We start from the raw sequence: 16,744 nt of genomic DNA on the forward strand, positions 1-16,744 counted from the left end.
GAGTAAATGTTCATGTGAGAGAATGGTTGCGTGATTTGATGAATACGATGATGCATGGAGGCTGAATGATTGTTGACTGAGTTTCAAGATTGTCAGTTGTTAGATCCAGATGTGGCTACTCTGAAGGTGAAGAGTGGATGTTACATCTATCCTACATGCATGCCAACATGTACCTTTCCATTTGTGAGATGGTAGCCCATTCCTTTTCTTTGATTTCCGGGACCTACTGTGATGGATGTCCCAGAAAGCAAATACAAACTCAGGGCTGAGCTTTCATTTTATGAAGGGAATGTGTCACTTTAGCTTGTAAGATGCTACCCTATTAAACTAAAGACACTATTGACACAAAAACAAGAATTAAGGAGAGCTGGTAACCCTGGGCCCAGCATGCTTAATTGACGACTGATGCTTGGGTAACCATTCATTTTTCTCCCATTTGTCAGGGTAATTGCTGTTGGTAACCAGAGGAGACTGCCAGAGAAAAATAATCACTACTCAGGCAGATAAATAAAGGTGCTCATCCTTTTTCTACAAGAGTATTAGTGCCAGCTTAGGCCCCCATGTGAGAGATAGAAAGATAGTCTCTGTGATCACAAATCTCAAGACATGCTCAGTGCCAGGAATCACATGATCCTTCTGTTGTGCTCCTGGAATGTCCTGAACACAAATATGTTGATTCATGCAGGTGGACAGCCAGAATATGAGCACAAGTGACTCACTGCCTAGACCTCTATGTATACGGAGGCTACTTCCTCTGCAATTCACCGTTCACAACCCTTCCTACGGTTAACTCATCGCCTTCTTTGGGTTCCGATAGCACCTCTTTGCAGATGATACTGGAATGATTTTATACACTTGTCTATAGGCGTGTTATAAATGCCATACCATAGCATACTTCCCTATATACATTCCTGACCTCTCGGCCCACATGTGCAGGCGTGATTGCCTATATGCTATCCGTCACTTGATGGCATTTTTCTGTCTTATCATGAACACCTCTAATACCTAAATAATTTGCATATCTGCCTCTGATGCCCTCCTCACCTTCCTTCGCATATCTTATTCTCTCCTGACTTCTTCTCACCCTCTCCCAAGGCCCGCAACCGTATGGTTATCTTTGATACAGACTTCAGTCTTTGCCATTTTATCACACAAACTCGGCTGTGACCAGGATTAGCCTTTTCGAAATTCAGAAAAATATGCTACCTTCTTGATTACAGCTGCACTAAAACCATTGTTCTAACACTTGTACTTACTTATCCGGACTACTGCGTGAGCCTCCTTCTTGGCCTTCTCCCTGCTTCACAATTGGCCTCATTACAAGTTTGCTGGTCCGGCAAACTATGAGGTCTGCGAGCGGGTGCCTTTCAGCCCACCAGGTCTGACCTGATGGGCGAAACGGCTCCCGCTACAGACCTTGATGGATGCACCGGCACCATTCGTGAATGGTGCCGGTGTATCCGTCCTCCCCATTCCCAGTACAATGGGACTAAAATGTAAATGGGTACTAATATGTACAGGCACCCGGCAATGGGGATTTACCAGGTCTGCCGGGGCTGTAATGCCCCAGTAAGTCCCCATTGCCGGGTGCCAGTAAATTCATGACTCCGGCGGCAGCCATGCAGGTATTTAACGGGACGGCTACCACCAGAGTCATAATGAGGCCCAATGTTCTCAATTTTTCCACCAGAAACCTCTGCAATCTTCCGAGCTCTTTTCCCGCCTCCGAACACCACGTCCGTGCTGGGTGGATATTAATGAGAAATCGAGTACTCTTTAAATGTGTAATGTTTGTCTTCAAATCCCTACGTGTCTTCAAATCCCACACTACCTATCACCATCTCTCTGTACTCACCCATGTGCACCAAACATATTCTTCTGTACCTATTCTCTCGGTTCTCCCTCTTCCACGTGCCCCTCACTCTGTGCACCACTTCACTAGGATTCCCTTCCCCTGCAAATCAAAAACTCTACTCCAACTCATTTACTTAAGCAGGAACTCCATAACCTGGAGGGTGCTCTCACCACCTGCACTGACATCTTACCTGACCTTTCTGCTTCTCTACTCACTGACCTTTGTAACCTCTTCTTCAGTGCCTATTCTGTATCTATCCATCACTGATATCCGTACCATTAACACTCCATCGTCCCACTGCTTGACTGCTTGCAACCACTGTGCCCTCCCTTCAATGTACGACACCTGACTCGTATGGCCTTGCTGACCGTTCTTTGCTTTTGTGCATATTTCCGGTCGAAACATGTGTCATTATATTTACTAAATACAAAAGTAAAACTCTTGAGTATTCCTCATTGGCCCACAAGGCCCATGTGGGGAAACTACTCGGATGCATCTTCCACAGTCCTGTACCCCCAAAACACACACTTTGTATGCAAAGTCTGCAATCACAAAGGGAATTGCATGCCGTATTCCCATTGAGAATTGGTACACACCAAAAAGTGTGTATTTGACTCACTTCAGTCCACACTTAATACAAGCAAGTTAGCAAAAAAACATGGGGATCAGGGACTTTGTTTTTTAAATGTCTTTGTTTTTAAAACTTTACACCTTTTAGAATGGTCTTTGATTCTAAAAGGACAACTTGTTTTCTCTGAGACTGTGAGCATCAGAGGCATCCTCTCGGGGTGTTGCCAAAGCTCAGCTACGGTGGTGGTGGTAATGCACGCCTCAACTGCCCATGCTAGCAGTGCAACTGGCAAAGAGAGGGTGTAATGTGCAATTCTTCTTTGATTTGCCAAATCACCCTCACGGAAGAAAATACCACTCTGCCTCTCTACATCATTGTTTCCTGTAATCCTTTCAAACACATGATGGAATGTATTTGTGTACATGTCAGAAGAAATACATATGTTATTTTGGAAGTCTCATATATTGTAGTAATGGCACTTTCACGAATTTTATAACATCTTGCCAGCTGGTTTTGATCCCGACAAAATGAAATCAGATTCTACTATGTGAATGGTATGTACCTTATTGGTGTTGGAGATGGCAAATGTTTGATCTTAGTATGGGAAGATCATCTTTTCTTCTTTGCAAATTTGACACCATGATTAATGTTAAAGTAATAATAAATTGTGTTTTTATGTCCTGTGCTAATGTAATTTTTCCCTTTTCTTAGGACTGTTTAAAACAAATCTATGTGATCACTGCGCCGCCCGTAATTCCGCCGATGAAAATGTCGATGACCATTACGACGCAGGGTACAGTGATCAGATAGACCACTGTAGCCTGCATCCCTCCACCCCACTTCCCCCCTTTTCCACTTACCTTAACGGCGGCATACACAGATGTGTGCCGCCGATTTCCCTCGATCCCTCCGACTTGCGTGGATCAGCGCTGGCGCTACAGGACCCTTTTTTTTAACACTTTCGTGTCCACCGCTCTCCGTTTAATGGAAGTGGGGGACACGCCTGCAACCCCTGAACCTCATTGCCATGACTTAGAGGAGCAGGGGACAGCAATTCCTGCTTCCCTTAGTCGCAATAATGGGGGGTCAGCATTTTTGCTATGCACCAATAGACAATTTTAGTACCAGGCAACCTCATGAGGGACACAGTACTGGTACGATTCCGTTTAGAACAGGTGTTATCATTACCCAACGTACTGGTACTGAGATTATTGACCTCAAACAGATACAGGACTGAGTCTGGCCAGCCTATTGTCGAACCAGCGCATTAAACACAGATTACACCTTTAACTCACTGAGCTGGCTGACTGACATATTTTTCCATTTTATTGATCGAAGATAGCAATCCGCGTTAAGGCAGTGCCAACAACGAACATGGGTAGCTGTGCTACTACCAGAAGCTATCTAAGCACTTGGACTGATTGGACATTGTGCCCTACGTAACTGAAAAGACTAAAAAGGAAATGTTTTAAATTTGTTCCTGAAAGTTGTCAGATCACTCGTACTCCATAGATATATATGGGGAGCAGGTTCCAGCTTAGAACAAGTGATGGTACAAGAGCAACCAAACCCTCTATAAAGTCGGAAGTGGTCAACTATCACTGTGTAGTGAGAGACTGCTCTTGAAGGCCTAGATAATGAGAACAATCTGAGGTACTGCTTGAAGTAAAGAGGAGACCGATCATATAGTGCTTTATGATCTGAGTCAAGAGCTTCAACTTGATTCAGGATTTGACAGGGAGCCAGTGGAGCTATTTTAACTGGGGTAATGTGATCTCACCTTAGAGAGCCCGTGAAAATACGAGAAACCATATTCTGCATCACTTGAAGTTTCTGCAGTGAAAAGGTCGTTCTCCCTGAAAATAAGGCATTGCAATAGTCCAAATGGGCACTAACTATAGCACAAGTGATAGTGGCAGAGTGTTTTTCTGAGTGGAGTGGGCAAATCTGTCTCAATGTCATCAATTGAAAATGAGAGCAGTCCATCAGCATTAGTTTGTGTTGTGATGTCATGGCTAGCAACAATAAAATATGGGAAGGTGTTAAGAGCAGGGGAGAGCAGGGTTTGGAGGCAGGGGCCACCAACAAAATCTCAGTCTTATCTCCATTCAGCCCCAACCAGTTCTCTAACATGCAGCGTTCGATGATGACATACACATTCTGGATATGTTGCATATTGGCAGCCGGTTCCACGCTGAGTTGGAACACTAGCTGGATGTCATCAGCGTAGTTATGAAAAACAAGGCCCCATGATCCACATGGAGGTCATGAAGCAGTTTTCAATCAGTGGTCGAAGTGAGCGGGAGCGTTTGGGAGCAGTGCTCCTCTACTTTTTTAAATTAAGTTTTACTGCTCCTATACTTTTATTTTAAAAAGAAACGACTCCGGAACGGTTTTGTTTTAAAATAACTGTGTAGGAAGAAGTTGAAACTTGCACTTTCAGTCCACTACACTGAAAGTACTCTTCAACAGCAGGTGCATGTGTTTGGGGGTTTGTATTGTGTGTGGGAGGCAGTGTGGTGATGGGGTTTATGGGGACTGGGTGCAGGCCAGCAGGGAACATAGTTCCACTACTTTTTTTCTTACACTTCAACCACTGTTTTCAATAGATGTTAAACAGGATAGGAGAGATGCACAATCCCTGGGGCACCACAGTCTACTAGTTCAGCCTGAGACATACGATTGTTTATAGTGACATTACTTTGGGAAAAAAGAGGTATTAATACATTTATTAATCAAGGGGGGCAATAATTATGCACATTCCTTCACACAGAAGGAAGGATAGGGGTCCTTAGGGCATTTCATAGGTTTTAACGATGCCAAAAAGATTTTGTGTTCTCCAGTGAAATTGGGTAAAAATTAAAAGTGGGGTTATCTACAGTAACTTTGGCTATATGCCAGCTGGCGATAAAAGGTATGGCCACAGCCTGTATGGACCTAACTTATTTCTAATATTCTGTATCTTTTCCCTGAAGAACGTATGCATCTTATTACACATTGGGTTACCAATAGGTACCCCTACAAAGGTACCCCTCCAAAAAACTGGATGGCTACACAGAACCTCTGTCTCAATGATGAGAACACTTGTTGGCTGGTCCCAGCACTTTAAATCCCTGGATTCTTTCTACTCCTCCGTTCATATTGACGGTGTCACTATCCCGGTCCTCAAAAAGGTTAAAACCATCAGAGTTTACCTTGATCCACCATGACAAAGCACATCAACAGCCTTGCCTCTTCAACAGGGTACACTTCCACACTCATTTCCCTGAGTAGAATGTTTCTCTCTATTTACAACTGCCTCACTCTTTCCAGAGCCCTTATACTCAGTAGAATTGACTACTGCAATGCACTGCTCTAAGGCATGTCAGCATTCAATCTTGCCAAGCTCCACCTTCTTCAAAATAAGGCTCTAAGAGCAGCTCTGGGCTCTGCCGCTCGGACCACATAACAGCAGCACACCACAAGTCACACTGGCTGCCCATCAAAGCCGGTATTGGCTTCAAAACCCTTTCCATTGCCCACCGTTGCATCTACAACAAAACCCCCCTTTACCTGAATATATTCACAAGGAAACAACATAAATGGCTCCTTCGTTCCTCCAGCAGCATATCGCTTGTCACTCCTCAATTCAAATGTGTCAAAGCAGGTGGCACAAGCTTCAGTGTAACTGCACCTGCACTTTGGAACTACGTATCACTTATTATCAGGAATTAAGCCTTCTATACCACATTCAAGAGACTACTAAAAACATGGCTATTCGACAAATATGACAAACCACACCTGTCATGCCTGCAAACCTACCAGTCTGCCTCCTTTGACTCTTGTTTCTTTAATGTGATTACTTGTTGTCCATACTGTGTCTCCACATCACATTCTGGTACAAACACTGTGATACATTTGAGTTTGGGAGTTACAAAATGTAAGAAAAGAAGAAAGAAAGAAAGAAAGAAAGAAAGAAAGAAAGAAAGAAAGAAAGAAAGAAAAAAAGAAAGAAAGAAAGAAAGAAAGAAAGAAAGAAAGAAAGAAAGAAGGCAAGAAAGAATGAAAGAAAAGAAAGAAAAAACTAAAGAAAGAACAAAAGAAAGAACGAAAGAAAGAAAAAGATGAATAAGTGGTTTCTTAATACTATTTAGGATCTGAAAATGTTTTGAAGAGCAGGAGGCCGAGCCAATTCATGCTAGAAAGTGCGATCCCAACGGGGGGTCGGTAAATGGAGTTAGTTGAGTGATAACAATAGTGATAATAATAATAACGATAATATTAATATAAAAGTGGTCAAACACGTTTAGAGGTTTGAGACCAGGTTTGAAAATTTAGAACAAGTTTTGTATATATATGACCAACAACATTGAGGTATAGTTTTGCAAATATATGATCAACAAAACCTGGAAACTAGTTATATAAATGTATGATCAACAGAGGTTCAAAACTATCAAAGTTTGAGGATTTAAGATCAAGATATTTTGAACAGTCTAAAATAATTGATCTAAAACACAATTGGAAAAGCCTGTGTCAGACATTGAAGACAAAAATCAGCACAAAAAAGACTATACTGAGATAGTATTTAGTAGCAATTGCCTGCCACACATGATTGAGTTCAACTGAAATAAATCAAATGCAGCCTTAACTCATTGGTATTTGTAAGATTATTTCTAAGGTGCCTGAAATCTATTCAGCCTACTTGCAGTCTACAATGCTGATATAATAATAGTAATAAAACATACTTGTGTTGGGTGATAATAACTCATACTATGTGTGCAATAATGATGGCCATGATAGGCTATAAAGGCCAAGAACTACCTGCTGCCTGAGGTAGTGTGCCTGTGTCAGGCCCCAGTATCAGTCATTACAGCCCACCGCAACTGCATTATTTCCATTCCACTAGCACCCATGTGCACATTCTTTCTCTTTGAGGAATGTGTCCACCATTGCAAAAGCATGTTCCTTCAAAGGATTGTTGCACAAGGGCAAAGGACAAGCGTTAGAGTAAACATTGCCCTGTTGCAAAAATGCCTTGAAAGAATCGGGGCTCATTACAAGTTTGCCAGTATCCCACCGGTAATTACCCCACCTTTTCTGCCACCTGACATCCCAGTATTCATAGGACATTACAAGCGGTGCAAAGGGCAGTAAATCCCCATTCCATGGAGTCCCAGAGGAGGGGATTGCAGGAATCTCCATTATTAGTACTCTGGGACCAACATCCCAGATGATCCTTGCTCTGGGGTACAAATAGCTATGCAACATTTTGGTAGATGTATGTTTTACTCTGCAGCTTTTTTATTCGTGTTTTTGTGTTTACACGGCACCTATAAAGCTAGGATGCTGCAGAGTTCTGTGCAAGCAGCAATTTGTGGTTAGCAGAGATCAGTGGAAGGGGAGTTTACAGGTTATATTAACTTGGATATCTCATACTACAGGTATTATATACCTAGGAGTAACATGTCCTAAGTGACCACTCGCTATTCCCTGAAGAGTAGGGTCTTGATTTCCTTCCTGAACATCAGGGGCATTAGAGTGGTCCTGATAAGGACCGAGATCGTGCTCCAGTACATTTGAGCATAGCAAGTGAAGGCCTGTTTTCTGGTGTTCTCTTTGTCTGCCAGTTTATTCTTGAGCCTTGCAATGGTATAGGCTTCTAGAGGAGTGTGTCTTGTCAGAGCCTGCAGGTCTTGTGGTTAGGTACACTCGTGCTTCCAGGCTGGGATAGGTTGCCAGTGTAATTCTCTTGGGACAGAGATATGTGGTCAAGTTTCTTAGTCCCTGCCATGAGGCATGCAGCAGATGTTTAGTGACCCTAAGGGGTGGGGGCGGGGGGATAAGATGTGTCACAGGGACCCCAGTGAACATGTTGTTCCCTCCATCGAGGTGTGAGTTTACCAGGGCATGGACCATTGTCCTGAAATCATCAAGGAGAGGCATGGTTTTAGCTTCTGGATGAGTGCTTATTGATAGCAGATGGTTCAAGATTTTGTATTGATATGTTAGTGGAAGGGGTGATTGCTGTCAATAATGCACCTGAGTGATTTGACACAGGTGACTAACTGAGGTGTGAATCCAGTAAGGTGCATGTCTTTAAACCCCTCTCAGATGCCCTCCTGTTTCGATGGATGGTGGTTGTCATCTAAGCTTGGATGGAGTAGAGGCATTTCCTGAGCTGTGAAATGTCCTAAATACAATTCAAATTAAGACATACATTAGTATCATCTGCTTATTGGTGAAGTGAGATTTTAGAGTCGCTACAAAGAGACCCACATGGTTTCATAGAAAGATTGGTGATCCGTGAGGAGAGTATTTATCCCTCTCAGACTCTGCAGTGATTGGCAAATGTTCAATTGCCTTCCATTCATTGGTTAATTGAAAAGGAAGCTGACAACCAACTCTACAATCGGCTTCACCAACCGCTTTGTGCCGGTCATCATGGATACTGCCTTCATCCAGGTTATAGATGGATAATGCTCTATGAATCATGGAAAAACATAGTTCCTGCATTTTCCTCCTTCTGGACCTCGCTCCCCTGTTTCACATGGTCGACCAATTCACTTTTAAAAGCCTAAGTGCAGTTAGAATTTGGTTCACAAGCACAGTCTGCAATTGGTTTAGCTCTTACCTCTCTGACAAATGCCAAGCAGTACAGATAGGTAACTTCAGATCCAACATTTGCCTACACACTGCAGAGTCCTAGAGGGATAAATACTCTCCTCACTGTTCTTCAGTCTCTATATGGAACCACTTTAGGGTCGTTCTTAATGACCCTAAAATGTCACTTCACCAATATGTTGAAACATCAATATATTATCTGATTTGATAATTGCATTACATTTTCCTGTGGACTTGGGAATTACTCGGTTGGGCAATGCACTTGAGAAACGTTTGACTTCCACGAAGAGGGCATTATCACTGTTCGTGCCTACTTCGATAGAGATGGAGTAATTGGCAGCTTTTGTTTCAGCGGTGAGTGCCTGGCGAGTACTGCGTAATTCCTTTAACATGAGGAAGTTCTCTTTATTAGGTGTTTTACAACAGAGTTTTTCTTGTGTTTGTATAGTGTATTTATCGTCAGTCAGTTCTTTCGTATACCAAGCAATGAGGGTTTTAACCCTGGTGTTATGTTGTAAGGTGCCTCTACTGGGTTTGGCTGAGCTGGCTACTGTAGCAAGACTGTGTTCTACTGCTTCCAAAGTGAACTTCTTTAATGAGCATGGGGAAGAAAGTGTGGCCTTCCCCTGCCCCTTATTAGTTGGGAGGATATGTATAAGGGGAATTGGGATGGTGGTATGTCCAATCAAGTGGGATCAGTTTGAAGCATTATACTAGGGCAAATGCATGGAAGACAAGGTTGCTTATCTTTTATCTGATGTGGTGGGGTTCAGTATGAGTTGTATTATGTTCAAGGAGTTCATGAGATGATTAACAAGCATCACTGGTGCTTTTGATGGGTTGGGTTCCTGGTAAATTGAGATGATTGTTCAGTGTGGTATTGATGGCGATATGAAGGGATCAGAGATATCATCAAGTAATGACCCACACCTGTGAGGTGGGTCTTAGTAGAGATAGAAAGCAGCACACTGTTCACGTGCGAGAGGGAAAAGCCAAGTGAAGAGCTCTGTGGCGATCCATGGAGTACATAGGCCGCTGGTTAGGCACCCTGCAGACCAAGTTGGATTTATGTATTTTTTCCCGATTTTTAAGTTCATGGAGGAAACATGGTTGTCCATGGAATTAACATGGACAACCATGTTTTGTTCACGATTTTGACTATTTTTTACCATTGAAAACCAAATGTGGCAAATGGCTCAGGGAGAGGCTACGGACAACCATGGTATTTTGGTGTACATGTTATTATGACATGTACAGATCATGGATAACCATAGTTCTTATGATGTCCACAGTACCATGGATTTACATGGTTGTTCCTGATCCTGAAGATTTTGAATATGCATGAATAACCATGGACATCACCATTTAAAGAGCATGGCATATGTTTGAATACCCTTGATGATGGTGCATTACACAACCTATTTGCATAGGATATTGCATAGGTTATTCACTGTATGGTTTTGTTGTAACATGGGCTTTTTCATCAACACAGAGAAGACAGAAGTAGTGAAAGTATGCATTAGGAAACAGCTTATAAAGAAATCTCAGGCAGGGCAAGCGTCTTTACTATCATTATTTAGGACTTAGACTTGCAGCAAATGGGCTGAAAGGGCCCCTTTCCCATGTGACTGCATCCATTGTTAGGTTCCATAATTACATGGAGAAACAATCATTCTCAGCTGTCCAAAAAAATATATAAGTATAAGGAAGTAGCAGTTGCCTCATATGGGGCCTGATCACAAGTTGGCCGGTATCCCGGCTGAGATACCGCTCTACTTTACTAGCGTTAGCACCAACCCTTCAGGCTGTATTACAGCTGGATTACAGGTTGGGTGCTATCTGTTAGTCCCCATTCCCCCCAATGGGGAATTTTCAGTGTAATTAAATTACTGTGCGGTAATACCACCAGTGGTAATTACGCCAAAAATTGGCATTTTTACAGTGTGTTTAACCTCAGCTCTGAGCTGGGGGTAAACATGCCAGACTCGAGATTGGGCGCTGTTACTGCCACATTTAAGGGCTACCGCCCAACTCGTGATGAGGCCCATGGAAGGGAATTACGGGTATTAGAAATAGCCCTCATCGTGTTGCATTCCAGAATCAATTCCTTAAGTCTTGCTCCATCCTCATCTCCAAATACTTTCCTTAATTCTGAGTATGGACTGAGAGCATTGAAATATGAGGTTGCACTTAAACCAATCCTCTTCTGAATACAAACGCAGGCAAGCAAAGCCCTAGATTTCTATACGTTAACGATAGAAGAGGTACTCCGAATGGATGATGCACATAGACTTCTCTGGTTCATACCTGTAAACATATGTCTCTAGCGGCCACGTCTAATAATACACTGACTGTCCCCAGCATATAGGATACACAGTGAGTGTAATATAGCAATGACTGTGTATTGGGAATCTGTTAGTGGTTTTAATCTTTACTGTATTCTTAAACCAGAGCAGGTCTTGCATATTTAAAGGTATTCATAATTATGAAGAATATCTAGGCAATACGTTAATGATCCAACTTTGGGTTCTCTTTCATCATCAGCTACGACTGGTGCGGTCCAGACAGGGCCAATCGCTGAAGCTAGATATATCAGCGTCACTCTTTACATCGGCTCCAAATCCATAGAAACACTAATTAATTTTGTTTTTCTATGCACTCATTTTTAAACAAACCAGACACAGGTTGATAAAGCCATTAATTTATGATCAACCTTATCACCAGACTTGCTGATGCATATGGTTTTTGAAGGATGACTGAAATTCCATCTCTCTGTTATGCGCTAAGCCAATATGTATGTTTAACATAGCTGAATGCAACAAAAAAAAATGGTTCTACCATTTTCTCAAACATCATCTTGTCTTTTGTTACAACCTCCAACTGAAAATGGAACACCCCTCCTCTCTGTGTTGATGGCAATTCTTGGGGCAGGGGGCAAAGTGTTATGTTGCAATTCTCTGAATGTTTCATTGGATTTTCCTTTTGTTAAATTAAACATTATAAACGAGGATGAAGTGTTATATTTTTGTATTACCGAGTATACTTAATCATTATGTAGGAATAGTTTTATTAATGTATATTCAAATGGAAAATTGTTAGGTAACCAATACATGATTGTTAACCTATTTACTTGGTGCCAGGCTCCCGTAAATATCCTGGTTCGCCCAGTCCTCTCTATATTTATTCTGTTCCTTGAATTTCCATATGTTTTGGTTAATTGAGAATGTCCCTCGATCCTTTCATTGATGACGAGTTGTAAACATTACCTTTCTGCCCTATCAGTCCACCCCCCCACTTCGAACGTTATATTTACTACTTCTTAAGAGGGGAAGTTGTTAGAAACATCAAGCATATATCTGGCCATCATTTGCCACCTTTACATACAGCGTGCAAAGCTGATACAAGCCATCATGAATGTGCTTTGTCTTAAAATAATTTGGACCTATTCACAAATGGGTTTTCATAAACATACTCAAAAGCATAAAAGGCACTTCACTCTCCCGGCTCCAGAGTCCAATGTCAATTAGAGTACAGCTCACTGGCCAAGATAGATCAGTCCCCTGTCCTTTCTGAATTGCTGGTCAGCTGCTTCCCAAGCCAAAGTCACCATTGCTGAACAACCGGGACACTGCAAAATGGACTTTGAATGGCGGGAACAGATGAGCAGGCCGACCCTTTGTCTGAGCCCCGGAGCTGCTGCCTACCCTTTGCTTTCTGTGCCCTCCCTGGGGAGCTACGCCCCCATAATCTCCTGCCTCCCATTTTACCTCTCAATGGGGGGCCTCCAGCCCTATTCCACAAAAACCTCAGCAGCCGCACCTTCATGCCCATTGACTCCATCGCCCCCTCCCCCAATTTCCTTCCCACTACCATCCTTATCCCCTCCTGTGTCATGAAACCAAACCCACCATACCTCCATCATCTCCGTATCTCCTCTTCCAAGCCGCCCCATTTCACATCCTCCTCTGCACAGTGAACATACAGTCATAGGAAGTGGATCACGCATTCTATGATTATGTGTTCAGTGTGCAGATGCGTCGGTTTCTCATATTCAGTGAAGATGAATTAGGAGAATCCATCTTTGCTGAATATGCATAAGCCCCCCATTGTAATACCTTCTAAGAAGCTCAAGGTGGCCGTGCAACAAGCAACTGGCAGCCAAGGTTGGAGGGAGAGCTGGATGACATCTAGTGACAAATGGCCCAATTTACAGATGCGGTTTTATGATGGCACGATCCCATAGGAAAACGCTCTGTGAATCAGGCCCTAAGTGTACTGACAATAATGGGATGTGTGTGTGTACATGCCACCTCTAGAGAGAAGGTGCTTGAGGAGGAGGAGGATCCCCAGATGTTGTGGCATACCATGTATCTACCGCCAAGACTATCATCATGAGGAAAGTAAAGGTGGAGGGACTAATGATGGCGGCTGTGGATAATGATCATCTGCCAATACTGGGGCTCCCTGCCCAGGCCGATGGCGAGGATTCAGAAGCAAAGTGCGGAAATGCCGCTACGGCTTTGTGGAATTAGTGAAAGCATAAGAACTGTCTCCCAGGATTATAGATGGATGAAATGAGGGCTACCTCACACCGACGGTGGTAATAAGGGAGGCACGGGTTCTGGAGCCACTAAGGAGATCAAAGGGTAAGGGGCAGGCCCTAGGGTGGAGGGTAAGGGGTCCAAAGGAAACCGGCTGCTTTGCAGGCAGAGGACTCAGTCTTGATGCCCTATGGCCTGAGAAAAGAACATGGGGAGAAGGAACACATTCACACAGAGGAGAGAGTGCTGTGCAGAGATGACTTTATGAACTGAAGAAGAGAACCTCCCGAGGAAAGTTGCTACTTGGGCCTGCGTGCGTTGCACTGACGGCTTTGTCTCGACGCTGCAGTTGAGAGGCTTCAGGGGTCTGCAATTCATGTTTTGATTTATGTTATGCGATTTAAGTTACGCCTTTGTTCCAATTTACTGATCCTTCCCCCACATTGCGCCCATCAGAATGGAATTTGATGGGGCGTTTTCGGAAACTCCCTGTTTGAAGAGACAATGATCATTAAATAATCCTTGAGTTCAGCGTAGGGTGGTTAATGCTTTGGGAGTTGAAATTAATTTGATTTGATGGTGTTTAACCCTGGCTTTCTTAATGTGGCCGAGCTTAATAAACTGATTTAAACATATGACTATCAAATACAAACTGATGTATATACCATTCCCTTGAAAGCATGCCTCTGGTACACTGTTCAGGTGGATTACTTTGTATGCATGCGATGCTCCTTGGGTGGTTATTCTTCCCACCCATTCTTAAGGGACAGTAGCAATCTGAGACCGCTTTATGCCTTTGTGTGTTTTCTGCTTGCTTGAACAGGGTTAGATGGCTGTGTTGTTTTTCTTTTACTTTTTTTTTTTTTGCAAGTACGTCTGCCACCATTGTAACAATCCGCTCTGCAAAGTTATGTTCACCGGGGCACTCATGGGGCACTACAAGGCGATAATGGAGCAACATGGTACACACAATGCAGCAACATGATGTAGATAATGCAGCAACATGGTGCGATATGGCTGCATCCCTTTTTTCCAGGCCCTGATGTCTTAATTACATTAATGAATCTTTTATAACGTGCTTAATACCAGAGACCAGTCTCTATGCATGGCACCATGATTCAAACCTGTGTTGCTCTGCGTTGTCTTGCTTCCAAGACAAACATGTTGCCCCTGAGCTATCCTCCCGACCTTAGATCGTGGTTGAGTTGGTGACAACCAAGCAGATCTTCCTGAACAGGTTTTCTCAATCTAAGAGAAGGGCAAATAGTTAAGGGTTGGGAGGGGCTTCAAAAAAGTAAACGCAAACCCCTAGCAGTAGGCACAAAGTTTGCTTTGATCTTAAACAATATGCAATTAAGAAACAGTCACAAAACAGCGAGCTGGTAATGCTTTTGTATCTTAAGTGCACACTCACATTTTTCTCTGCTTGTACTTTAGAACAGCAAACAGAAAGCTTCATGACAGCAATGATGGCCTGAGGATGGTCCTGGAGACCAGCTTTAGCAAGAGCAGCAGATCCCCGGTAAGGTTTTTTAAACATGTGTTTATTTCATGAACCTATGAACTTGTTTTTGTTGCAGTTGCAAAGCTCTCCTTTGGAAGCAAACACAATCGATCGAGTGCGGGGACACATGATGAAGGCTAGTCTTTTTCGGAGCTTCATGGAAAGTCTGTAAATGAGTTAGCTTGGTTTCAAGTCCTAACGTTTTACCTGAATGCTGCACGTCTATCCCCCGAGAAGCTTAGCTTGCCCTCGCCATGTCTCCACCCTTCTCCTGTATTGATTCATAATGGTCTTTCTAGCCATCGGTGAACCGTCTTCACCCACCCCCTCATGCATCCTAAATGGATCCTGGTATTGGGCATCGGTCCCAACTTCTGCTGAGCCCACATGGCACCACCATCATTTCGTGTTTTGGGATAATCGGTCCCTTGCTCCTCAGGTGTGGAATTATAGCACATCACCACAACATCTGCACTTTGATTCTAAACCCTGCTGTCTTAGGGAAGTGCTATTGAATAGCCATGGGATTTCTCTTCAAAGGGTTGAAGGGGCAGGGTGCCCGCCTGTACATTGTACGATGATTCTCAACAAAGGAGAAGCCCAATCCACGAAGGGCATCTGAGTGAGAGCATCTTAGATGTGCACTTTCAAGTGCCCTCTTTTCCACCATTTGCGCAAATAACGGGGTGTTTCAGGGCATTTAATTCTGCATCCCAAATGCTCAACGGATGCCAATTTAAATGCCCTGAAGCAAGTGTCCTCCCCTGCAGCTTTTGGAACAAGTGCAGGGGGAGGCCCAAGTCATGGCAGTGCAGGGGGAGGCCCAAGTCATGGCAGGGTCATTTCTGACCCTGTCATGATTTGTCTTTAATGTGTGAATGCCACGGGTTAAACCGCGACTGTCACACTTGCATTTACCTCCCCCAAACGGAGATGGAAAAGTTATTTTTATATCGTTTCATCGAGTTGGGCCCCATATGGGCACACTCCCAGCAACCACGTTGGGAAGCTGTCGTACATTAGTGTCGGGTGGACACTCCTGACACTAATGTTCTGCAAGGGTGCTGAACAGGGCATCTTCGAACCACCGTCCAGCCCCTCGTGAAATGCACAGGTCACCTTTGAGAATAAGGTGACCCGTGCATTTCTCAAAATAGCGCAAAAGCAAGGGGTGCATTCTCTAGGTCCCTTTCGATTATGCTATTTATTGGGACTCTGCCCCACCAGGGGCGGACACGCCTGTAGGGAAATCTGGAGATTTCCGAGTAGGCCTTTGTACCCTGGGCCTCTTGTGTGTTTTATTTCCAAATGTTCTCATAGGAAAAGGGTTGGGCTTGCTGACAATGTATACTATGGGGCCATTTTGAAAATTGTTTCCAGGGCCTCTTTTGTTTCCTAGTCCACCCCTGTGCCCCACAGTCTCGACCAGGCCTAGCCAGAACATGTGCCCAGTTAATTCTGCATCTTCTTAAGATCAAAGCATAATATGTACTAGCAATGGAAATCCCATTACATTGCAATACACAGCATGCCAATCTAACCTTCCTATTCCAAATGACAAGTTTCATCTACCTGGTACTTCTACAGGGAAGTTGATCCAAATTGGTATTGTAACAATGCATAGTCACCAGGTATAGAAAGCAACTTCTTTCTCTGGTGTCTAATCATAATTT

General features: G+C 43.4%; 1 protein-coding gene across 1 annotated transcript in view; it reads left to right on the top strand.

The window, feature by feature from the left end:
• RASEF (RAS and EF-hand domain containing) overlaps window positions 1-16,744 on the top strand; it is a 706,663-nt gene that overhangs the window by 460,388 nt on the left and 229,531 nt on the right. Inside the window, exon 8 of the mRNA XM_069625884.1 lies at window positions 15,005-15,089. Coding sequence (XP_069481985.1) covers window positions 15,005-15,089 — 85 coding nt within the window. The remainder of the gene's footprint in view (window positions 1-15,004; window positions 15,090-16,744) is intronic.

Source organism: Ambystoma mexicanum, chromosome 6p (assembly GCF_040938575.1).
Source record: "Ambystoma mexicanum isolate Mex_15411 chromosome 6p, UKY_AmexF1_1, whole genome shotgun sequence".
Lineage (NCBI taxonomy): Eukaryota > Metazoa > Chordata > Amphibia > Caudata > Ambystomatidae > Ambystoma > Ambystoma mexicanum.